Source organism: Acomys minous, assembly GCF_964271855.1.
Source record: "Acomys minous genome assembly, chromosome: 1".
In the NCBI taxonomy this organism is placed as follows: Eukaryota; Metazoa; Chordata; class Mammalia; order Rodentia; family Muridae; genus Acomys; species Acomys minous.
Genome location: NC_140483.1, coordinates 101813776 through 101840068, shown reverse-complemented (window position 1 = coordinate 101840068; position 26293 = coordinate 101813776). Strand labels below are relative to the sequence as shown.

Below are 26293 nucleotides of genomic sequence, written 5' to 3'. Positions count from 1 at the left end.
TATGCTAAAGGAGAAAAGTGGGATAAATGCTTATCTTAAGTATGGGGTTAGATTAAATGTAAATGGTGATAGAAGGAATTCATAAGAGATACCTAAAACTTTACCTCTGGTGACTTTTTTTGAGGATGACTGAATGAGGCAGAAGGTCTACTGGGAAGAAAGTCCAAGTTCTCTTTCCAACTATTATGCTTACTAGGCTTCAAATAAAACTCACACCTAGGTCCCTAAGTCTTTAAAACAGCATTCCATGATGTTATCAAGGCAGAAATAAAAATCTGGGGATTTTTAAAAAAATCATATAGTTGGTATCTGATCTCATGAGATTGTGTGAGCTTCCCTTGAGAGAGGTCATAGTTAAAGGATTGAGCCCAGTCGTGATCCAAAATTAAATGACCAGAAAGAGGGGACAGATGCTGAGGAGGATGCTCCCAGCACTTGAAAGGAGAGCGACTATAAGAGAGGCCCTGCAAAGCAAAGAACAGCCCGGCAAGTCAAAGGTAGATCACCTCCATAAAGACTTAGCCGCACTAACCCTTCTCTTCTTTCTTCAACAGACAGTTCTGCCCCAGAGACCACAAGTATGAATACCACGGACAGTGGCGTCAACTGTCTATGTGCCATATGTGGTGACAGAGCAACAGGAAAGCACTATGGGGCCTCCAGCTGTGATGGCTGCAAGGGCTTTTTCAGGCGCAGCATTCGGAAGAGTCACGTTTATTCCTGCAGGTAGTGGGATGCTCATCTTAGCAAAGTTTACTCTATCAGTGTATAAAGATGGCGTGGGTGATGTTGGGAAGGCAAACCAGGAGCTTTCCTGTCTCTGTAACCCTGAACAAAATTGCCAAGCTTCAAAAAATGTATGGTTGTATGTGCAGGTCACATTCACACTGGTAGTTCCATCTTAGAAACAATTTGAGAGCTGTAAATGTGCATAAAGAAATCGACATACCTACCACCCAGTTAAGAGCAATAGAGTTGAACACTCCAGTGCACACCTCCCTGGCCACTTTGTCATTGTCGTCGGTGTCGTAGGGGGAACTACCATCTAGAATTTAGTGTTAATCTTTTCCTTGTGTCTCTTTATTGTTTTATCACATGATCACATGCCACTAAATATTGCTTTAAATCTATTTAAATGGTTTCTTAAGATGTGTAGAATTCTTTCTTTAAATTTAACATCAGGGTCAACACATCCTGGGTCTTTAACAACAAAATTTTGTTGTTTTTAACATGCGAACTTCCAAAGGTGAAATCTAATTTTCACTTCTAAGCGATTCTCAGAGTAAATTTTACATAAGCATCAGGGTTTTTAATCTAAATCTTATTTAATTGCTTTATGTGCTCATCCATTTCTCCTATTCTATCTGATATTACCTAGTCAACATGACTAGCTCAGTTTAAGTTTAGGTGTTTATTCTAATTGATTTCTATGATAGCTCTTGAATGTACCTGGTTTAGTTTGAATGTGGGCTGTTGACATAAGTCACCAATTTTAAGAAAAGAAACAAAAACCTATTTTTGTTCTATCAGCAATAGACATTTTCACTTGTTGTTATTGTTACAATTTGCTTGGACCGGGGGGGGGGGGGGGGGGGAGGATTCAGTCTGCAATGAATAAGCTGGGCATTTGAAGATTCCCAATCAGGTAACATCTGACTTTTCAAGGTGCAATAAGGGTTAATACATAACTCTATTAATATCTACTCAGTGTTAACTTATAATATTTGCATGTTAGTTTGATGTAGGTTTATAAAAATAAAAATCATCCACTTTAAAAAATCTGACAAAGGAAAGAAGACTCGGACGGTGTTGTGTATGTACACATGTACATCTCATTGCTGAAAAATGTATGTACACATGCACATCTCATTGCTGAAAAATGAGTCTTCTTGTCTACAAACACGTTTCTTCCGTTATCACCTGACACACTGGGAGTTCCTCACATTAACACCTACAGCAACAAAGTGACACAGAGGTTCCATTGTTTGGAGTCACGTACACTGTGGAAAATGAAACACATCTACATGACAAGTGACGGTTCTGAGAGTGGAATCTGACTACGACTTGTACCTTTCCTTTATGGAGGGAATAGGGAAGAATCACTCCCATGGCAAGCTTTCGAGGTGCACTCGTGCCCAGGAGCAGGGGCAGTGGAGATTCTGCACAGTCACACCGTGTGTGTGTGTGTGTGTGTGTGTGTGTGTGTGTGTGTGTGTGTGTGCGCTGCCAGCTATCCAGGCTGCTTTACATCTTTGATATCAAGCAACCTCTGTGATTTTTTTTCTAGAAGATAGTTACTATATGCATGCAAATTGACAGGCCATGTTTTAAAAGTCAGGATTAGTGGCCTCAGGTGTATCAGTTTCTTCGACTGGTAAGTTCTCATTGGACTTTACAGTTCTAAGAAACTGAGGCTGGCCTTAAGTACTTAGATCTTCTACATCAATACTGTTTATAGTTTGCTTTGTATGACATTTATCACTGTTTCTGTGTGCATGTTACATCGTAACTTCTTCTAATGGAAAGTGTAGGCAGCGTTTATCTATTCTGTTATCCATTCTGTGCCTACATCAAGACCTTGAACATGGTAGGAGGGTAATGATTTCTGTGTCTTCTCTTTTTGTTGTTTAATTGATGTTAATTAGATTCACTCTCCTTGCATATTGGGACATCTGATTTGCCCTTACTTGTCTCTTCATCCTCCTTTTCAAAACAAGTGATTTCCCTTTCTTTACTCTGAGAGTATAACTCACTTGTAGCTTAATCTCATCTAGTGTTAAGTCCTGGCCATAGATATGGACAACACACATTTAATTATCACCTGTGAGAATGAGGCGACAGCAACATGTGTAACTAGGAGTTCAGATATTAGCATATGCAAAGTTGTGTGACTACTGCTGCCATCAATTAAGAACAGCATTAAAATACTCTGCAAAGAAATCTCTCGAAGAGTATCCTCCATTTCCCCCAACTCCATTACAGTGTGAGGAAACTGGTAATCTGCTTTCTGTTTCTATAGATTTATCTCTTTGGACACTGCACGATGTGCCCTTTGGTCTCACCTTTATTTGGAGGTGTTTTCAAGGTCCATCCACAGTGTAGCATGGATGTCATTGCTTTAGAATTACTTACTAACCAATAGGACTATTCTGTTGTGTGGGAATTTTTTTTTTAAAATCTGCTCATCACTTTCATCATTTTGCTTACAAAGGAAATGCTATTCCAGCTATAGGTTTCCATTTCTCTTTGGTATATACATAGCTGGGAATTGCTTGGTCCTACCTGTAGCTCTGTGTTTAACTTTCTGAAAAACTACCAAGCATTTTTCTAAAGTAGCAGCAATATTTAATGTTCTAAATCACAGGGTATAAGAGTTTCAATTTTTTATATCTTCATCAACACATGTATCCTACCCTCTCTGGGTCTCTTAAAGAGTATAAAGAGGTACGCCATTAAGAAGCAGTTACACTCTTGCTGAGTTTCTCAATAGGATAGAATTTGGTATTTATGGTACATCCCAATCCAATGTGAAGTCATTACAATTGATTAAATAGAAACATTTAAAAATAGAAAACCACACAAGTGTAAAGGCATGAATCATGAAACATTGTCCACCATGTTGAAATCACATAGTAATAAATACCAAAAATGTATATGACAAAGGTTTTAAAGCTAGGTTCGACTTTTGTGACTCACAATTATATACGGTGTCCCAAAATGATGTGGTCATTCAGTTTTATTTTATTATCAGGACAATCTGAGAAGTGATAGCCATGTATGTGCCAATCATGAGGCATTCAATTTCTTAGGAAATCATTTTTATACCTGCTTCCTATTGAGCCTGATTTGACTATAATTACTTAAAATCTCATTGTTTCCTTCTCTGATTTTTTGATAAATGATAGTTTTCTGTGAACTAATGTGTGCTTTCTGTTACAGATTCAGTCGCCAGTGTGTTGTTGACAAGGACAAAAGAAATCAATGTAGATACTGTCGATTAAGAAAGTGTTTTAGGGCAGGAATGAAAAAAGAAGGTAATAGTAATGATGATGATAATTACCATTATTGATATAAAGTGATAACAATGTGCAAACATTCACATTAATCACAATAGCCTATTTAATAAGCTCTGATTTCCCTCAGTATTGTGATGGGGAATCTGTCAAAGACTTCTTAAGTGAAGGAACTTAGCCCAGGTATGTGCAGTTAGTCAGTGCTGGAACTAGTGTTTTATCCACACTGATATCTAATGTCATCCTCTCCATGGGTGAAATCTGTGAATAGATTAAAGCTATAAATGTACTGTATACACAATTTTCATTCTTAGGACACCTGGGTATCTTTAGTCATTTAACAAACATCAGCTACGTATAATCATTTTGTGCATTCCTCTGAAACATTCATTGGACATTGCTGTTTCCCAAACACTGTTTCACATACTGATTTTTTTTTTCTTTCTCTTTTTCTTTTTTCCTCTTTTTTTGGTTTTTTTGAGGCAGAGTTTCTCTGGTTAGCCTTGGCTGTCCTACACTCACTTTGTAGACCAGGCTGGGCTCGAATTCACAGCGATTCACCTGCCTCTGTCTCCTGAGTGCTGAGATTAAAGGCGTGTGCCACCACTCCCAACTCACATACTGAGTTTTGATATGTGAACACGATAAACAAGATAATTCTCCATCTTGAGAAGCTCGTATTCTATTTAGTAATAGTAGTACAGATATGGTATTTGGTATTTATTGGTTTTATTTTTATCATGTTAAGTTGTCTCTTTGTATCTTTCCTCATTCTGATATGATCAGAGACAACTGTTATACATCCCAAGCATCTGGGAGTTTTAGCAGCTGCAAACATTTATACCTGGATTTCATTCTGTGCCCATATTTGTCATCTACAAAGAGCTGCTTTTGACAAGTATACTACAAACTTAAAAATAAAGTCAAATCATGGTACTGTAGATGTATAAAATATATTAGATAGCCATTTCTATAAACTCAATAATTTAAAGTTATGGAAATTTTGTTAGTTTCTACTGAGTTGTTAGTCTTAAAAGAATATTATCAAAAACAAAGTTCACTAAATTAAAGAAGCAATTTCTTCTTTCACAAATGACATAGCTAATTTCCTAAAAGCTCCATTAGGTATTTGATAGGCATAACTAAATAATTTATCAAATGTCTTTTTTCTTTATTACCCAAAGATCACTTCTTACCCTTAAAAAATTGTAAACAATTTTCATTTAGAGTCTGACAATTTTTGAAATAATATTACCTTTGAAAACAGTAAAATTACATCTTCTACTGTTTAAATAATGATGGTTTGATTTTACAAAATTGATTGGAAAGAAACTTTTGAGTTTAAAAATTGATACATCTAATGCATCATTATATAATAGACTTTAATATCATTATTAATTAAGTGAAAATATAAACATGAATTTATGTAAAAATTGAAAGTAGTGAATATTTTGTAAATCTTATGATATACCTCAAATTTATAAAGTTCGATCATAAGAAAGAAATGTATAAAAACAGAGGGACCTTTTAGTTTTTCATTTTTTGTATTAACTTCGACATAAATAGAAAATAATTTTTAAAATTCTACTTGTATGACTTTTAATATAAAATGTTAAATATTTAATTCATCATAAAGATTTTTTTTTTTAGACAAAAGGCCACTATTTTTCTATAGCTAAGTTAACAGAGTTGTTAAATTTAGGTCTCTGTGACATTGATGTAGAAATTGGTGGATTTCTTTTCTGGAGGAAAACTTTGATAATTTGGTATCATCATATTTTCAGCAGAGCTGAATAGAACATTAATCTAAATAATTGAAGACTTATAGGCCTTGTTTTCTTGTCTCTGTTAATGAAAGATCATTTTCAGTCCTTATTTTTGAAATTTACATGAGTACTTATACAAATTTATGGAATAAAACACGCCCTTTTTATTACCCTTAAAATCGTGTTTTTCAATTAGTGTTTAGGACAGGGGAATCATTTTGTCTTTGTCCTCTGAATCAAGGAAGCAGATATATATCTCTCTTGTAGACATATCATATAATGTAAGGAATAATTTCATCTTTCTGAAAAGCAAGTATTTAGGCCTCCATCTTCTAAGACACCTCAGATTATGCAATTATTTCTGAATCTAACATTTGTAAAAATTGCTTTACAAAAGGTCACAGGTTTACTTAAAACCATCTTAGCTAAAATAAGTTTACTTTCCATGTTGGTAATATTTTATAGTTAAAAGAAAATAGGAATCTAAAATTCCATGACTCACATCTTCTGACAGTGACTACATTACTATCTTTGACCTGGGCAACCGGACAGGCAGTGCTCTTCCTCTAGTTACCTTACTGTTTTATCAACTATGAGAAAAATAGGAAACCATCTTACTAAAAGCACAGCACGTCAAAACTGGGTGACACGACAGTTTCCAGCACATATTCCATCACAAAATCCAAGCAACAACCAAATGTGGTTCAGGAAGGGGGAGGGGGGAAGCAGTCTTAATTTCTACAATTTGAAATGCCATCCTTTGAACTTCTGTAAATTTTCTTATTTCCAACTCTATGGCAACATTAGAGATCTAATTAAGAAATAACTGTGGTTTTCTCCCTTAGCTGTGCAAAATGAACGGGACAGAATAAGTACCAGAAGAAACACATTTGATGGCAGCAACATCCCCTCCATAAACACTCTGGCACAAGCTGAAGTTAGGTCTCGTCAGGTATGCGTCACAACCCAGCCTTGGCTCTTTCCAAGAGAATGCAGTGTCTGCTGATGCCGAGTTCTAGACTCTGAGTCGCAAGCTCAAAAGTGTCACTTTGAAAGTAGTAGAATCGTCATCTCAGTTTTGAATGTTTTGAACAAGACCCTATCTTTAAAGGGGAAAAAATGAAATTAATTCCAGTGTAAAATAGTTTAGAAGTTTACTTATGAGGCCAAGTAAAAATGAAACATATCATGATGTTCTAGTAGCCATATTTCATCGGTTACATTTGTGAAATCATCTACTACGATTTAGAGGGAATTTGTCCTCAGAGTGTTTTTCCCTTTATGTCTGAACTCAAGAAGTCAACTCCCCATAACCTTAGGGAACAGGTACTTTGATGAGAAATAAAAGCAGAACTCATAAAGTAGGGAAGAAAGCAAATTTCATTATTTAAAACTTTTAGACTGAGAACATAAGTATGGGCACTAGTGGTGCATGCCTTTAATCCCAGTGCTTGAGGCATGGGCAGGTGGATCTCTCTGAGTCAGAGGCGAGCCTACAGAGAGAGAGAAAGTTCCAGGACAGCCAGAGCTATACAGAGAAACCTCTGTCTTGAAAAACAAAACACAAAACAACAGCAAAAAAAAAAAAAAAAAAAAAAAAAAGAACATCAGATGTAAAGGTAAAAGAATAAGTCATTCACTTTACATTGAAAACAACCATTAAGTCTGAAATGCAATCTTTTGATGAGAGCTCATTTTAGCATTGCCTCTGTTGGAACTGCTCAGGGTGTTTGTCTATGACAAAGCAAGTTACGAAATAGCTAAGTAGTTAATCAGGCCCTCTAAGGAGGCAGTGAGTCTACTTTCGTTCTTGATAACACAGGAATAATATGATGAGGTTAACATCCCATTATCATCATTATTACTTAAAGATTACTTGATGGTCCAATAAAGCGTTTAAAGAATGACTTAAAGGGAGCTTGGAGGAAACGTCTGGGTTCACATGACAAATTCACGTATGCACACACACTTTGACACGTGAAACTATGGTTAAATTAGTTTTACAAAACTTTAGTTAGCTAGAAAACATTTTTAAAGTACCATTTATATTTTCATAAAGTCAAAATTATTATCATTGTGTTAAGCATTTCAACACTGCCCAGCGTTTGTTTCTTAATTTTGCTTTCTTTCTTGATTTCATTCTTATGGCCTTGTGTTTAATGTAGCATCATAAATATTTCTGGTTTCTTCCCTAAACATTTTCCACAATTATAAATTTTATCTCTTAGCTATTTTTCATAAAAAATCAACAAATTAAAGATGGGCTTCCTTAATGAAAATATGAGTTTTAACTAAAAATTGAACCTCAACGTTTACTTATTGTGGTTACGCTCAGTTTCTTTATGTATCCAGTTTGAACTATAAAATTCCTCCAAAAGCCCGACCTGGTCTACAGGTTTGCTGTCTAAAATAAAATTATGCTCTTAGGGTATGTATTTATATACTCAGTTTTCAATTTAGCTTTAAAACAATAAGGATTTTAATTTCTCAAATTAAAAATGCTTAACATATATGAAAGTGCTATGGTGTGATTGCTTCCACGCTGTTTACACTATGAATATAGTCATAGAATAAGAGAAATTCATGGCTATCCAGTGACGAAGTTCATGCAATGTTCTGTTCATCTTAGATCTCAGCCCCAAGCCCCAGTGCAAGCAGTGACATAAACGTTAAAAAGATCGCCAGCATCAGTGACGTTTGCGAGTCTATGAAGCAGCAGCTCTTAGTCCTGGTGGAGTGGGCCAAGTACATCCCTGCCTTTTGTGAACTGCCTTTGGATGACCAGGTATGATGTGAACGAAATCACGACTCCCTGAGAAAGGGGTTTTCATGCTTGCTATGCTCTTGTGCTCTCTGATTTATGTTTGTAATGCATTTGCTATATTAGATACTGGCTGAATGTGACTTAAACAGAGATGAGGTTTTGTTCATCCTTTTAACTTTTCACTCTGGAAAGAGACAGAACTGTCTAGTGTTTATTGTCAGGATCTAACAAAGTTTTTGGTTGGTTAAGAGTTGACCAAGACAATATAATGCAATTGGGGAGTTTAAAATTTTACATGAGGAAGAAAGATAAACAGCAAATAACCACAGTCATGAGAGTTTGCAGGTATTAGAGGAGTAAATGTTTGGCAAATTAGAGGAGGTAAGTGGTGAGCTGTGGTGTCTTGAGTTTCCTAAAGAGACTGAATGAGGTTATTCAGAAATGCCTGGCAACTTCTTGACAAAAACCAAGTAGGATGTGTTGGTGTCGCTGTGGACCCTTTATAAAATTAACATGTAAGAATTTTTTGTGCTATCAATTTTATTCTGGTATATTTTGTACTGAAATATAGATGTAGCAAAAATGTCCAGAGATTCGAGATCTGAAATCTACAAAAGATGAATATAGTCTTCTTTTCCTAATATATGCATTTTTAAACTTTGCATATTAATAAGAAAATTTAAATAATAATTAAAAACTTGAATTTTCTCATTAGTATATGAAAATGTATTTGGACTTGATTACTTTGAGTCTTTTTTCCTAAAGAGGGTATACCTTTTGAAGATGAAAATAAATCTTAAAATTTCCAATTCTTTCACCCTAAAAGAGTAGCCAAACTAACAGTTCAACCCAGTGTGTGTACATTCTCTGACCAGTGTGGTGACTAACAGAAAACCCATGCCAAACAAAACAAAACCCAAGTCTGATCATGTAAAAATTAAGAAAAAGAGAAATATACACAAGCCAGAAAGGAGGAGAATCATTATAGGAAGATGGCAGTTATATTTGTAAGAAGGTATTTTACTTGGTTCGTGAAACTGAAATCACCCTCACAGGGTTTTGTAACTCTCTTCCTGGAGTGAGTCACAGTTATTGACATGCCATAAAGATAGCTTTTCCCAGTAGATTGTGCCACAGTGAATAACACCACAATGCTGAAACCTGCCAGTCTCACCTCAAGCAATATAAGTTGGGCTGTGCTATTCATCAGCTTTATATTTTTATTATCATTCATCTTTAAAACCTGCTGACTTATATATAAAGACAATAGTTGAAATAGTGAGAAATTGGAGATTAGCAACTAGTTTAAAAAGTGTTTACTTCTCATGGATATTAACATCTATTAACAATTAATAGTTATGGTTAGTGAAGGCCTGTTATGGGAAAGATATTGAGGAATGAACTCTCAACTGTATGATCAATTATGTTATTCCATTTAATTCTTTTAGGAGCTCTGTGGTGTAGGTGTTATCTCTGTTTTACAGTTCATGAAACTGTACCCCAGTTCAGTTTATTCCATCCATAAATTCATGGGATGACTATTTATTAGGAGACTACTGGTTTCAGTTATGATCTGAGGGGATCCTGCAGTAAAAGTGCAGATTGCTTCACTGGTATTATAGACTTTGTGGTCTATTTGGGAGAGACTGACAATAATACACACACACACACACACACACACACACACACACACACACACACACACACACTATGAGTAAGTTGACTAGGTTGGGATAAGCCCCATGAAATCCCATGAAATGGAGAGGATGCACTGGAGGATGACTAGGGGTGGATGTAAAGACTTTATGATGGGATCAGAGAAGAGATCTCCCAAAGCCAGGATGGCAGGGACTAAAGTGAATAGAGAAGAATTCTGAGTGTGTGAACACTGTGCTCAAAGGCTCTCAGGCAGGCGATGCAGCATGAACCTGCAAGATAAAGCAGGGACAAGAGGCAGGAGGTGAAGGAGGTTTATGTTTACTCACCTCATGGCACACATGAGGCCACATCTGAGGGATCTGGATTTGACTTTAAGTACAAAAAGTGTTAAGCAGAGATTTGATATGTGTGTATGAGAAGCTTCATGAAGATGCTGCAGGACTGGGCAAGTAACAAAGAAAGCCAAAGTTGCAACTGCGTGTGCTGCAGTGGTCCAAGAAACAAGTGACAGCCTGGGTCTGGGTGGAAGCCTCAGAGACAAAAAGCCATAGCGATTTGGCTTACACTTTAATAACCATCACTAGGTCACTAGGTAGTTGAAGAACATTCCGAACAGACTTCCGTTGGATGCAGTCATAGTTGCATGATGGCACCAATTACTGCAGTGCAGAAGACATAGGAGAAGTAATCATTTTGGATGTGTTACACTTGGCTTGATTCCTCTGGGTTGTTCGTGATGCGGCCCAGAGTGCAAATGAGTGTAAGCATGAAATTCAGTTGAATGTTTGCTGTTGCAAATCAGATGCCCAATCTAGAAACAGGCAGAAGCCAATCAGCTTTCCTTTTTCCCTAGAAGCCTGTGGCTTGATTTGTTTACTTAATTTATTATTTGCCCAAAGTTTTGTTAGTACGTATTCATTATTTAGTTCTCAGGAGTACATTTTCATTTTCATATTTTTATAATAAAACAAATGAAATGCAAACCTATTGATAAACATATGCAAGGTTAGAGAGGGAAGCAAGGAGTGGGCCACCATACTGAGGTGTAAACTCAAGCCTGCTCCATTTGCTTGCCTCGAAAACAGAAGGTCTGCTTTTCTCTGCTGCCCTGTAAGCAAACACTTCTGATGCACTAAGACAGAGACCTGGGAAGCCTAATCATTATAAGTATGTATGGATATTATAGGTCAGGTCAAAGCAAAACAGAAAAGGACTCAGGCTTTAGGAACACTGTAAGTTAGTCAGACTAACCTTGTCTTTTATTTGTTATATTTTATAATCAATTGTTAAACTTGGAACCTTTCCTTAAGGTGGCCCTGTTGAGAGCACACGCAGGAGAACACTTACTGCTTGGAGCTACAAAGAGATCCATGATGTACAAAGATCTTTTGCTTTTGGGTAAGATTTTTTTTTTTAAAGAACGTATGCATAGTTTATCTTTGTAATATCGGGGATCTATTCAGCATGACAAAGTATCCAGTCATTGGGAAATGGAGCTCTGGTTTTCCAACGTGTATGCCATTCATTGTCCTTAGCTCTACTGTGTTGTGGTGTGTGTGTGTGTGTGTGTGTGTGTGTGTGTGTGTGTGTGTGTGTGTGTGCTTGCGCACATCTGTGGAGGGCAGAGAGCAGATTGCTAGACTCCATTCTCTCCTTTGACTATGTGCATCCCAGAGACAGGATCAGGCTCCCCTGCTTGGCTGCAAGCATCTTTCTTTCTACACTGAGCGGTCTCACTGGCCCTATTTTCTCTTGGTTTTGATTGAATAAGTTTAGAGTCCTGTGAGATGATTGGGAGAACTTTGACAATTTCAAATGTAGTGGAGATTATGTGCCGTAATCGTCTGGTTGACTTTTGTTGAAGTCTTATCAAGACAAAGAATAACCGCTTAAATGACGAACTATAGGATCCCAAAGTGCTTTTATGCTTTTACAGAGACTGGGTAGTAAGCTATTTTATACTCTGTCCAGGAAGCGGTTTAATTCCTATGCTCTTGTTGTTCATAATATACTACACAATTATTACATTAATATGGTGCCAGAGTATGAAATGTTCTGGTAGGTAGAGTTTTAAGAAGCGGCAAAAGTCAGGTATAGTTATAGGGGCAAAAAGACGAGAGGACTGAGTGTTTTCACTAAAAATCGTCTCATGCTTGTCCTGGCTAACACAAAAGATTAGGTTCTGAGTAGTACTCTGGTCCCAAATGTAAACAGTCGGGACTCAGTGTAAGAGTAGCTAATATTTATTGAAGCCTAATGTTTATCGAATGCTCTGCTTAAACTGCATTGCGTTAACACACACTCTCTCAATCATTGAAAATACAACCTTACTGCCTGGTGAATTCTGCAGTGAAGGGGATTGGTTTTTTGTTTGTTTGTTTTGTTTGTTTGTTTATTTTTTAGTGTGCCTTGAAGTTATGTTCATTTGATTGCAGCAAAGAGCCATAATTTCACCCTTTGAAATTATCCTTAGACAATGATGTACAGTAAGAAGGGAAACAGCAAGTTTTGAACTGGCATGCATCGTTTAATTGGACTTTGCGAGACCCAGGATTTTGTCTGGAGGAGTGTTAGAATAAGGACCGGCAGACTTCTTGGGGGAGGAGGCTTTCCTGGCAGGGATAGATCCAAAATCAGACCTCACAATGGGCCTGTTACAAACAGAAACTCACAACGTTTCTAACAGTCAGCTCTCCCATTGGTAAAGCAGCAATATCTTGAGGTTTTAAGGGAGTAACAGAGTTAGTGCAGGCTACACCTGACACAGTGCCTGCGCAAGCTTGCTAACTAGCTACAGTAACCACATGGCCGAGTGAACTTTCAGGAACTAACACATGATTTCCTGACTGAAAGCCAGGCAGGCCAGGGCGCTGCTGTGGGAGTAGTGGGTCTTGGGTGGGGTCAGATGGAGTGGGGTGGAGTGGGGTGGAGTAAAGAGTCAAAAAGAGAAGCTGCCAGTTAATAGGTGGGAATCGTTTCAGGAAGTGGGAAATTTCCTTTCACACAGTGAGGTTTGGGTGACTATTCAGGTAGAAAACTGTCTCTGTCATCTTCTCTTTAGGAAAGCCACTAACCTGCACTCCAGGCATACTCAGGTAATCAAGTCTATTCCTTCTCAAGTCTCTGATGGAGTTGAAGACCAGGCAACTTAGTTTTACAATGAAGTTTAGTTGTTTAGGGGTTAAGATGTTCTTAGGTCTAGATAGATGTTTTAAGTTGATAATAGCAAGATGTGATGGAGATTGACTTACATTCTGAATTTTAGACGCACCAAGATAGGAAAGATGTTTTCTTCAAGGCTGCCAAATACAAATAGTCAAAACATTATGATTATAACATTTATATAATTCCTGATTGTGTCATGGTTCTTCTTGTTATAGGTAGTCTATTGTATATATGTGTAATAATATAAATGTATATGTAAAAATTAAAATGTTTAATTAATAGAAAAATATGCAAAAAAAAAAGATTTTTCAGTTTGTGCTAGAAGGGGATGTTTTGATCATGATAGAAAGCCAGGCAGCCAAGACCTGGAATCTAAACTATAATGGTATGACAGAAGGGGTCCTGGACTTTAGCTAAACATCTCCATTGCATTTCTCCCAAACACTGCAAATAATGTCTACTATAAATATTTTTCAAATATACCTTGAAAAATAGTGTGTCCTATACCTCATTTTTGTTCCTTTTTTCTTTGATAACTAGGTCAGCTGTTTTCACATGACAATGTATGACATGTACACATGAAGATAATTACATGCAATGATAGATATGTTAGTTTGTGTGGCTGTGCTAATCACTTCTTTCTCCATGCCTGTGTATATACAAGCATCACACTTGTACTCTTTAAATGTATGCAGTATTTTTTCCTGGGGGCAAGTGCTTTTATTTCATTTTCCCCCTTTATAAATTTAATTTATTTACTTTACACCCCATTCCTAGACCCATCCCTCGTCTCTTTCTGGTCCCACCTAGCACCCCTCTTGCTTCCATCCCCTAGAGTGAGCCCTGCTCCCTTACCAACTGATCCCAGATTATCTAGTCTCTTCAGGACTGCCTGCATCCTCTTCCTTGGTGGCCTGGCAAAGGCACCATGCCTGGGGCAAGTTATCAAAGAGCAGGCTACAGAGTCCATGGCAGAGACAGCCCCCGGTCCCCAACACTAGGTAACCTCCATGGAGACTGAGCAGCCTATTGGCTACATTTGAGCCTGGGGCCTGGGACCTCTTCATGCTGGTGAGGTTGTGGAGAAAGAGGAACACTCCTCCATTGTTGGGGGGGAGTGCAAACTTTCACCACCACTTTGGAAATCAAGCTGGTGCTTTCCCAAAAAATTGGGAACCACTCTACCTGCTCTATTACCTCTGGGCATATGCCCAAAGGATGCTCCACCATAGAGCAATGACATTTGCTCAACTATGTACATAGCAGCTTTATTCGTGATAGCCAGAATCTGTAAACAGCCCAGATGTCCCTCAAGAGAAGTAGGTATACAATATTTTAGTCCCTTACATATCAAGAAAGCTGAGATGCAAGCTGGAAGAGATGTTATCACGCCATGGGTACCTTTTGACATGGGGTGACCTCACCTTGAAGATTCTTGTGCCAACTCTCCAGACTTATAACAAAATACCAGAAATAATCAACTTGAAAAGGTGAAAGGTATATGTGGCTTCCAGTTTCAGAGGTGTCAGTTCCTAGGTGCTTGGCCCTGTTGCTTTGGGCTAGTGATAGCACAGAACACCATGCTTGGAGTGTTTGGAAGAGAGCACTTCTCATTTCAGGGCGAGAGAGAGAGAGAGAGAGAGAGAGAGAGAGAGAGAGAGAGAAGTAGAGACAGAGAGAAAGGCTAGTATCCACACATTTCCTACAACAGCACACCTTCAGGGCCAGAGAGATGGTTCAGTGGTTACGAATATTGTCTCTTCTTCCAGAAGACTAGGGTTTGAATCCAAGTACTCACACAGTGGCTCACAACCATCTGTAACTCCAGTTCTATGAGATCTGACACCCCTTTCTAGCTTCTGTGGGTACCAGGCACACATGTCCTGCACAGAAAGACATGCACGCCAAAAATTCATGCATATAAATTAAAATTAAAATTAAGAAAACAGCACACTTTCAATGACATAATTCCCTCTCTCTGAGCCCCAATTTAAAGGCTTCACCATGTACTAGTGACGCTGTAGTTTGCGGTTCAAGAATAAGCCTGTGGGAGGCCTGCACGATCCAGTAGACCACCTGCAGTGGAGGAATTGTAGTATACTTTTTCATATAACATCAGGAAATAGTCTAGTTTATTTTAGAAACTATGGTAAATATTTACAATATTCTAGCCAGAGAATGTCTAAGATAGAAAAATCTAGTGAATTTAGTTGATCCTACTCTATTAAATTTCAGTTCAATAAAATTTTCAAGCCATCTCTACTTAAAGAAACCAAGTGTCTTAGTGAGAATTTCCGTATCTGTGATAAAAAAACACTGGCCAAGAGCAATTTGAGGAGGAAAGGGTATATTTTGCTTATACATCCATATCACTCACTGTTCATCACTGAAGGAAGTCTAGCCAGGAACTCAATCTGGGGAGAAACCTGGAAACAGCAACTAGTGCAGAAGCCACGGAGAAGTGAGTGCTGCTCACCGCCTTCCTTCACATGGCTTGCCCAATATGTTTTCTTATAGGACTCAGAACCATCATCCCAGGAGTTGCACCTCACACAAAGGTCTGGGCCCTCCCACAACAGTCACTAACTGCTTAATGGGCTGGCCTACAGCCAGAGCTTATGGAGATCGTTCCTCAATTGAGATTCCTTCTGCTTAGGGGACTCTAGCTTGAGTCAAGTTGACCTAAGAATCCAGGTGGCACATCAGTGAAAAGTGGGCAGGGAAGATGGTCAAATTGTGGGCAATGCAATTCAGATCCCCAAGCCCCATGCAAAGCGAGGTGCTGTAGTGTGCATCCATACATCTATTACTTCCACCAGGAGACGGCAGGTGGAAGAAGGAAACTCCTTGGATGCTCATGGGCCCACTAGCCTGGCCCACAGCGTGAAACAACAAAGATGTCGTGTGTTAAACAAGCTGGGTCTCTCATAGGTCTGGACTCGTGCACCTCCCACCCCCCAATAAAAAAGGAAGAACACAGGAAAACGTATTATACCATCTACAACTCATGACAGTGGACGTGTTAATAATCTCTCTCCCCGCAATACTTAAGCTTATCTAAAGTGTATCTGGTGGGTTCTTACTCGAAGAGCACCACCGCATGCTGGTTTTAATCCACTGTTAGCAAGGAGGGTTCTTCAGGATTTGCGTTAACGCTCGTTAATGAGTGAGGCACTAATAGAGGCCTGACACAGAGGAAGACTAATCATTATCGGTCGATTCTTCCCTGTCAATTATTAGCTGGTCATGAGTCTGTACTTTTTTGTTATCACCAGTGACTGCGGCTGTTAAAACGCCACGTGGGCCACATTATCATTATCGATTAAGTGTTCTGACATTCTCGCCTCACTAACTCAGTTCCACAGGAAGGTGCAATCCCTGACACAGTCCCTTCCAGAAGCCACCATTTTGAACACTGATGGGTAAAAAGGCAAAGAATGCCCAACAGTCTAGGAGAGAAGGTGGCTAATTCTTCTTTTTCTCCCAGGAAACAACTACGTTATTCATCGTAACAGCTGTGAAGTTGAAGTCAGCCGCGTGGCCAATCGAGTTCTTGATGAGCTGGTTAGACCGTTCCAAGAAATCCAGATAGATGACAACGAGTACGCCTGTTTGAAGGCCATTGTGTTTTTTGACCCAGGTTTGTTTTCGAAATTGAAAATCAATATCATGAAACTTATCTCACACTCTAGTCCCGTGGCCTAAGTGTCCCCCGTGTTTATTCCCTCATTAGATGCAAAGGGACTGAGTGACCCTGTGAAAATTAAGAACATGCGGTTCCAGGTTCAGATCAGCCTGGAGGACTACATCAACGACAGGCAGTATGACTCCCGCGGCAGGTTTGGAGAGCTCTTGTTGCTGCTGCCGACGCTGCAAAGCATCACCTGGCAGATGATCGAGCAAATTCAGTTTGTTAAGCTCTTCGGCATGGTCAAAATTGACAACCTCCTTCAGGAGATGTTGCTGGGTGGTGAGTGCACTGGGGCGATTTTTCTTACTACTTAACTTTACTCCCTTATGTTAGTACAAGGCACTGCGCTATTTCCTTTGGCTTAGTTACCTCACTATTTTGAAGCTCCCATCGCTCCCTCCTTTCCAACTTCCAGCAGGACACAGAAAACCTGATTTGTTCCTTTTAGAAAGTCTACACAGCTGGAAGGAGATAGAAGGCCCCGAACAGATTCAAAGGCCCATTCTTAGCAGTCCTTGGCGTCGTGTGTGGGTACAGCCCTTTGACTTCAACACTTAGGTGCTTCCATGTGTGGTAAACGGAATGTAGTCCTTGCTTTGGGGGCAGTGAGAAATACAGTTTCTTTCTTTAAAACTCGGAGAACAGAGAAATTGCTGCATAGCCCGAATATGAATCAAATGGACTTAAAATAAACCATTTTGCTCTTGAAGGAATTGACATAAACTAGTAGAAGAAATGAGGGAGGGGTCAGGGTTGCAATAAATGTCAGGAATAAGTTAAGGAATCATTATTTTATCTTCTGATTTATATTAAATTTCCTTGTAAAGTCACTGTATTTAGTTTTAGTTTTCTGGTACTTAATGTGTTTCTAATGATATCTTTGTGAAATAAAAGTTGTTCATGTTATTAAGATGATTCAAATTTCTATAAACTTGAGGTAAGTGATTCTTGGAATTGCCTTAACAATAGGCAGAAAACCTAATGATTCCAGGAAACAGCATACAAGGCCTCTTATTAATACTCAACAATATGATACAGCATTCATCTCTCCAGTGCACCATGGGAGCTGACATTGTCTTTAATATGGAGTACTTCTCTCCATTTGTTTTTGAATTTTCAAAAAGTACTTTGCAAATAGCAGTATTGAAACTGTCCTTGGAAATGTGCATCAAAGTAAATCCATGGTTCCTATAAATATCACCAATGCAAGCATCTGTGTCTTCTTTAGGTGCAGCCAACGATGGCAGCCATCTCCATCACCCAATGCACCCACATCTGTCTCAAGATCCACTAACTGGGCAAACTATACTTTTAGGGCCCATGTCCACACTGGTTCACACAGACCAGATCTGTAAGTATCTGCGAAAATCTCCTGCTGCAACTAACATCTCTCAGGTTTAATCATCTGTGCATAATTATAACTTAGGAGAAGAAACCGTTAGTTCCCAGAAGCTGCAAGCCTTGGATAGAACTTCCTCTACTACGCTTCGTGAGACTGACATACTCGGTTCACTACTTACTCTCCCTAGGTGTGAATTTGCATCACAAACTGAAGATGGAAAAACTTAATTTTTTTTCTTTTCTATAAGTGTGGGAGGCATAACGCATATGCCTTTGTTACTGCTTTGGTGTTGGTGTAGAGCCATACAAACAGCCATAAGTGTTGATACCAAATCAATAAATTGTAATGGACATCAGGATAATTATATTTGCTGATCACCTTTAAAATTGGTAAAATATTAAGAACTCTTTATTATAGATTAAAAATATGTAGAGGATTTGAAAAAAATAAACTTGTGATGGTGATTTATGTAGGTTTAGGGCTTCAGAAGCAGTAAGAACTAGCACATTTTTGTTTTGTTGTTAATAATATAACAGAGCACTCTGAACAGGCCTTGTTGCCTTTTTGCCTTAGAATGTGTCACCACTCTAGGTTGGTGGTGGAACTTGGAAGAATAAAGCCAAGGAATGAGGTGGACTAAAGTCTCGAGCAATAGCCAGCTTCATCTAGAGCTTCCCATGATTTGTCCTCTGAGGGTTAAGAAAAGTCACCTGAGTAAAATTCTCATGAGTTCAAGCTGAATACAATTACAAGGACATGTGTTTTCCCCCATAGACCCATGTAAAATGTAGTCTAAATATTTAATTGATAACAGCATCAAGCAGTAACAAGTAATCTGAAGTCAACTCCTATTGAATATACCTAGAAGAAGCACAAAAACATACTCTAAGAAAAATTCCAGGTTTTGAGGAAACTGAGGCGTGAGAGCCTTGTGTTGTTCTTCTTGAAGTTTTCTCTCAGGCCCCCAGTGCTCTCCTCACATGACTCCATTCCTGGACTACTAACAGAAAGGAAACATTCTGTCCATGCAATGGTCAGTTTTACCTCTTCAAAGGCTCAAATTAGTTTCCCATGTTAAATGTTCTGAAGTAGCTGTGGAAATCTGTGATGACATTTCACCCCCTTTGCTCATTTCACTTCCGTTGTTCTTTTTAAAATCATTAATGTTTCCCTACTTCCCTGAGCAAGCATTTCTTCCTAAGTTCCAGAGATGTGTTTTTCAGCCCTGAACAGCAACAGTGGCTGCTGAGCTACTTCTGCTGTGGCCCCACGTAGACTTGATTTGTTTCCAGCGTTGTATCTTTTCATTCCTTCACTGCCTTTCATCTCTGTTTGTCAATACTCCTCTTGCTTATTCATTACTCTAAGTGATTGCCTAAGCTCATCAATGGGAGACAAGTGGACAACTTCATCTACCTGGACTAAACAAAAGATGTCAGTGGTCCATCACAGACAGAAAGATAAACTGTGATCAGTGGCTCATCATAAAGGTGCTTGTTATTTACATAGTGGTTTCTAGAAGAAAGGTTGAGAGTTAAGTTCTGTTTATGTAGGTATTCATGGATAATTGTAAGTTATCATGGTAGCCGGAGTTGAAATACAGTTGGTGAAAGAATAGTGCATAGTAACTAAACCATGGTATCAAGAATCCTTGCATATCATAATTGTTCAGAATAAGGCTATTTATGAAAATTCTTTAGATTTTCAAACAATTCAAGTATTGTTGGTGACTATGCTAACTACACATTAGTGTGCATTTAATGCAGGCTCTACTTTTCTAAGATACTTTGGAGTTAGAAGTTCTACTTGAAAAGGTATCCAGAATTGATTGTTTAATCATATGCCAGTCAAATTTTATCACTGTGGCAGATTTGGAGAGGAACCCTTTGGAAGCAAAGCTTCATTTCAGTGCATAGTTTCAGTGCTTCCAGCATATGCTTGCTAACTTTCACTTTGAAGAACTTATACCAGAACAACATAATGGACAGGGCTTTGTACAGCAAAGCATCTCCTTTCACAGTAGCCAGGAAACAAAGAACACAGGGGAGGGCCGAACTACCTTCCAGAGACAGTCACCAGAGCTATATTTCACAGCTGAAGTTTCCACCACGCACCACCAGTTCTAAACTAACATGTGGTCTGAGAGAAATGCTTCATATAAAAAACATAAAAAGAATTCTTATGAGCTTGTACCTACTAATACCAAATTTACCTTTTATCCATTGCCTTTGAATACTAAACCAGATAATTCACTGCACTGGCTTTAATTATAGTGAAGTAATTTTATGTATATTTGCACTGCCTATTATTGCATATACAAAAGTCATTAATAACTATAACGTGGGTTAACTCAGACCCTCCATGTAACCATGGAGTTCTACTAGATTGTCAGTCTATGGCAGGGAATGTTGAGGTCACAGAATGTCCTATTATCATTCCATCCTTTAGAAATAAGCACTGGTGTACAGCTTATTGGGTGTCAGAGATTAAAAGTATTGTCAGAAATATCTATATATTTTAGAAATAATACAGTATATTGGTTACTTTCTATTAGGTAATATTAATTGAAAAAATAATGGATTTATTTAAACACATGTGTATGAAGAATTTTAACAATATTCATCCATGCTTTTTCTCCTCCCTTATAATGCTACGTTTCATTTCATAAATGCCCTACACCATGCCAGAAAGGCTGGATAATTCTGTCTTAGAAACTGCTTATTTATAAACTCAGAAATCACAACACAGTTGCCATTATATGCCTTAATAGGTAGAGTTTGATAAGTTGACTGGATGTACATTCCTTTACCTTTAAAATGCTAGTGTTCCGCATTTAAAAAGTGCATCATCCTAATCCAAGATGCATGGGAAGGCTCTGTTCAAGGAAAGATGAGGCCAAAACATATACTTCCGTTTCTATCATGTTCAAGGGAAGAGGAAGTTGCCTCCACCATGTGCAGCTGGAGTAGTCCAGGCAGAGGGCACACAAATGGTTTCCAATTATGTGAGAAAATTCATGTCTTAGGAATTCACAGTTATGTTTATCCAGTTATTACAGTCCACAATTGTTCCAACAACTGTTTCCAAAGTTGAGGACTCTGAGACAGACACTAAAATGAGAGGCAGAGTTTTTTGAAAGTGATGAGAAGCTCCCTAATATAAAAGGCACCATGCAAACTGCTGTCATAGACAGACAACCTTTATTTAATGATATCGTTTCTATTACACTATGGAGGAATTGGATACACATCAGACAGTCCAAGGTGAGGGAGACTTCTGAGAAGTATTGTTATGGGTTAGGAGAATTTATTTCAAGTGCTCCTTCAGATCTGAACACTTTTCACCTCTCCTTGTTCAGTCAGTGGTAATTAGTGGACTGATGATGGTTCCTCAGACCGAAGGAACCCTCCCAGAGATTCCTAGGTTTTGTGAAACCTACAGGAGAACTTTAAACAGCTCATGTTTGCCCAGTGGAGTGAGTATCTGGCAAAAGACAAGCGTTTAATACATATATGTGGAATAGTGTAAATGCATGTGTGAATGTCCCAAAAAATGGACAAAAATATTTAAGTTCAACACACACACACACACACACACACGAGACAGAGAGAGAGAAAGAGAGAGAGAGACAGACAGACACAGAGAGACAGTGAGAGAAACAGAGAGAGAGAGAGAGAGACAGACAGACAGACAGACAGACACACACACACACACACACACACACACACACACACACACACAGAGAGAGAGAGAGAGAGAGAGAGAGAGAGAGAGAGAGAGAGAGAGAGAGAGAAACACACACAGATACATCATCCATCACTCTTTCTTTTTCTCTGTTCAGAGCTACATTTATGAGACCTGCTAGTAAAGAGAAACTGATTCGTTTGTCCTCCATTGAAACTGTTAGTATTATATGCAAAGCAAGATTTGAAACAATCAACTAAACAATTCAGGGATTTCTTGGTCTTTGAGAAATACTTCTAAACTTTTAAATCTTTCCTAAATGTCAAGGAATAATTTAAGCAGAAAATTTCCATATTTATGTTCAACCAAACTACACTAAAAATTTCATTTTCGAAGTCATTGCTTATCCATACTTAGCAATAATATAAAGTGCTAATGGGTACCAGCCAAGGGAATTTTGTTCCTGTTTTTATAGGCATTCTTTTAAAAGTGAATAATCTATAAAGTTTATAATGTGAGCAAAATACTTTCTGCCATTTCTATCAAATGTGTCGTTTCATAAAATTAAAGAATCTCTCATAGATTATTTTATAATATGGTAAAAATTTCACATAGGAAAAGTAGGTATATTTTTCCTAGACAATAAAGTATTCAAACTACATTTAAAATTTTTTTCCAATTCAATTTTTAGTATTCAATCTCTTTCTATTGAATTACGTAGGCTTGCTCTTAGCATTGAAGGGGAAGGACCAGGGCAGCTCAATTGTAATAGAATTGTGAAGCAATAGACCTGCATGCAATAGAAGCTACTGACCGCAGCTTAGATCTCAAAACTCCTGTAAAGTAACTGAACGTTAACTCTTAGGTCATCTAATAATATGAACTATGAAACGCAAGCCAAGTATATTTTCATCTTACGTATAGCTTGACTACAGTTGTTTGTGAGGATTGTTACTATATGAGAGAAATCAGCATGCTACTTTCTCTTCACTAACTTATTTCTTCTGGGTGTGATGGAGAACTTAGTATTCGTAAATGCTATTATGAAAGGGAGGAAACATCCTGACATGAAAACAGATTGTTAAGCATGATCATCTATCATTGTTTAGCTGTGTCTGGGAAAGGAGGGTAAGAGCGCCCCACCATTAGTATGTCAGTGGCCTGATAATTCATTATACAAATCAATACTTTACATGTGACCTTTTATTCAAAATATAACAGTCCATAGTGACGTTATGGAGGACTTTGTGTGGCAATGCAGGGTGACTGCTACTAACATTTATTATTCTCTGCTTCCTTTTCAGCAACTCCAGAAACCCCACTCCCTTCCCCACCCCAAGGCTCTGGACAAGAACAGTACAAAATCACTGCAAACCAAGCTTCTGTCATTTCACACCAGCCCCTCTCTAAGCAAAAGCAGTTGTGAGAATGTGTGTTGCTTCTGAATGGCACTGCTTTAATGTGAAACACATTGGTCTTGAAATGTCTCAGGATGGTAGCCTTGAATACTTTTAGTCAAGGCTTCTTCATGGTGCTGTTGTAAGATGGTATCCTATTTTCTTGTTTGTAAACACATTTTGTTTATTGTTTCTGTAGAGTAAAGCTTTCCCATTCAACCTGTGTATATTTGAGTTTGAAGTTGTTTTGTAGTGTATTGTTTCCGATTGTCTCTGCACTGTGCCTGAACCACTGGGATCTTATGTACAACTTCCTTTTTTTTTTCTTAATAATAATTTAAATCTGTAAATAATTGCTTTGTTGTGGTGTGATACAGAGCCCAGTGTTCTTTTTGGTTAGGAGTAGATCAAAAATATCAGCTAATATAAAAATCAACCATATTTTTTAAAAAATAAACTGTAAACTTGAAGATTAGAAAAAGAAAACAGTAGCTGTAGAATAGAGTGTTTCTATGAAGGAGAACATAACAGGGCTGGCTGCAGCCAGCAGTAAATGATCCTTTGCAAAATGCGGAGAACTTACATCACTGTAAAGATGACTAGATAGTCTCTGCAATGTGACTGCACTTGAAAAGGTCTGCAAAGGGAAGACAGGTTGCTTCTATCAGTTAGCCAAAGTAAAACAAAGAAATATTAAGCCATGCCTCAACCAAAAGGGACACTCATTTCTTACTCCTCGGAAATCGGGAACGTTAACCACTCTTTAGAACTTAGCACGTCCCCACACCCTGCTCCTTGGGAACCTAGGAGAGTCTTTTTATAGGGACCCATGTCCGTTTAAATTATGCAATCTGGGAGAAAGGATGCTAGGGAAGAAGTCATTGAAGACATTTGTCCAGCTTGGGTTGGCTGGAATGAGGTTGTGTCACTAAAGAACACATGAAATTCTTACAGTATGGTTTTGAAAATATACTATGGGTGATAGTGGAATATTATCTCTCATAGTACTAATAAATGTAAGCAACAAGGCAGGATTCCCAGTGAGCATAAGCGACCAGTTTTGTATCTTTTGCAATCCTCCTATCTTCCCCTAAAATACCAAAGGAGATCAAAAGTGTATTAGATTGATTTTGATGGCACAAATTTTTACAACATAGGAATATGCTAAACACCTAATTGTACACCGAGATGTAGTCCCAGCTGCTTGAGATCACCACATCTGGCACTTACGTTGAAAACATTAATGATAGGAAACTTCAGGAAGCAGTATTGTATCTTTCTCTGATATCTTCCTGCATGTTTTTCATTCCCTCTCTTATGTTTCCTGAAGTAGTAAAAAAGTAGTTGAATATATAGATGCCAAAATTATATAAAAATATAAAATTGAACGCATATCAAAGGGAAAATATCGGAAGCTATAAGAATATTGAAATGAACTTTTCTGGGATTTTCACAGAATCGACTGTACTTATTCAAATGCTATTATCCTTGTGAAACTAACATGTAACATTGATGGAGGGAAGAAGAGAAAAAGTTCCTTAATTCTTAATATTTTGAAAATTAGCTCCTAATTGTTTCATGAAATAATCAAGTTACTAAATTTAACGAACACATATCTTCTGTAGGCTTTTGTTTATTTCTTTAATGTCATTCTTCGAAAAACCAGAAAAGTTAGTCTATCTGGGCCACTATAACAAAACTCTGAACTGGGAAGAATAAGCAACTGAAATGTATACTCATACCTGGCCATGTCGGGAAGCCCAAGATAGAGAACTATCAGATTTCCTCTCTCTGATTTGTAGATGATGATTGGTGAGACAGCTCTCAGGGGGCCTCTTTTATAGGAACGTGATTCTCACTCATGTAGGCAACATGACCTTGACTTGGGAGAATCCTCACCTTTGCATCTCATGTTATTTGTGATCCCATCTCAACATAAATGAGGAGGCATACGGGCATTCAGACCATAGGAATTAGTTTCAAAATATGAAACATAAAAGTTATTTTTTTGGTGAATTATGTATCCATAATGATTTACTAAACTGGTATGTTTTTAAAACTATTGCTAATAATTTTGTTTGAAAAACTATGGTCAGGGAATTTGTAATATAGTATTTTATATACTAAACTGCCAGAAATGGTAGACAAAGAAGAACTTACGTTTTCAGCATACTATCAAGATATTGTTAAGAAAAGTTTTGCTTTTATATAATACATTTCAGGTGATAGATATAAATAATTTATTGTAAAATAACAATTCATTTTATAAATGCAAAATTATTTTTATAAATTGTATTGTTGAAAATCAGAAATTAATAGTTTTTTAAATGTTGAATTACAGTGAGATTAAAATATTTCTAAACTGTGATATTTGTTTTACTGAGCTTTGTAAATAAAAACTGAGAAAAATCAGCTAAATGGGGTGTTTTGTTAGTGTTTAAAACTAGTTTTATAATTTTGGAAAAACACCATTCATATTGTCATTGCATTATATTGATATGGGTGATCTTTAGACACTGCTAGTAGAGGCAGAAAAGATGAATTTTTAACACATAATCGAGCAATCACAGATTTTTGATTTGGTACTAGTAATTGACATATATAGCCTTAAGATGTCCTAAATATCCTGTGCACATACCTCAATACATAAATTACTAACCTGGTATATCAGTTTCTTTCCTATTTCTGTGATAAACCACAAAATCCAAGGCAATTTATAAGAGAAAGTGTTTATTTGTCCTTATGGTTCCAGAGGAGTAAGTGACCATCACCATGACGGCAGGAAGCAGTGGGCACAGTGACAAGCGTGGCT

The 26293-nt window shown here is 37.8% G+C and overlaps 1 protein-coding gene across 3 annotated transcripts in view; it reads left to right on the top strand.

Annotated features, from left to right (window-relative positions):
• The window catches only part of HNF4G (hepatocyte nuclear factor 4 gamma), a 136788-nt gene extending 110895 nt beyond the window's left edge, over nucleotides 1-25893 (top strand). For all 3 annotated transcript variants that reach the window (XM_084768113.1, XM_084768112.1, XM_084768111.1), the window contains 9 exons: nucleotides 555-726; nucleotides 3940-4034; nucleotides 6625-6731; nucleotides 8409-8564; nucleotides 11513-11600; nucleotides 16855-17007; nucleotides 17101-17337; nucleotides 18287-18409; nucleotides 23389-25893. In XM_084768113.1, coding sequence (XP_084624239.1) covers nucleotides 581-726; nucleotides 3940-4034; nucleotides 6625-6731; nucleotides 8409-8564; nucleotides 11513-11600; nucleotides 16855-17007; nucleotides 17101-17337; nucleotides 18287-18409; nucleotides 23389-23510 — 1227 coding nt within the window. In that variant the 5' untranslated portion in view covers nucleotides 555-580 and the 3' untranslated portion in view covers nucleotides 23511-25893. The remainder of the gene's footprint in view (nucleotides 1-554; nucleotides 727-3939; nucleotides 4035-6624; nucleotides 6732-8408; nucleotides 8565-11512; nucleotides 11601-16854; nucleotides 17008-17100; nucleotides 17338-18286; nucleotides 18410-23388) is intronic.
• The last annotated feature ends 400 nt before the right edge of the window (nucleotides 25894-26293 follow it).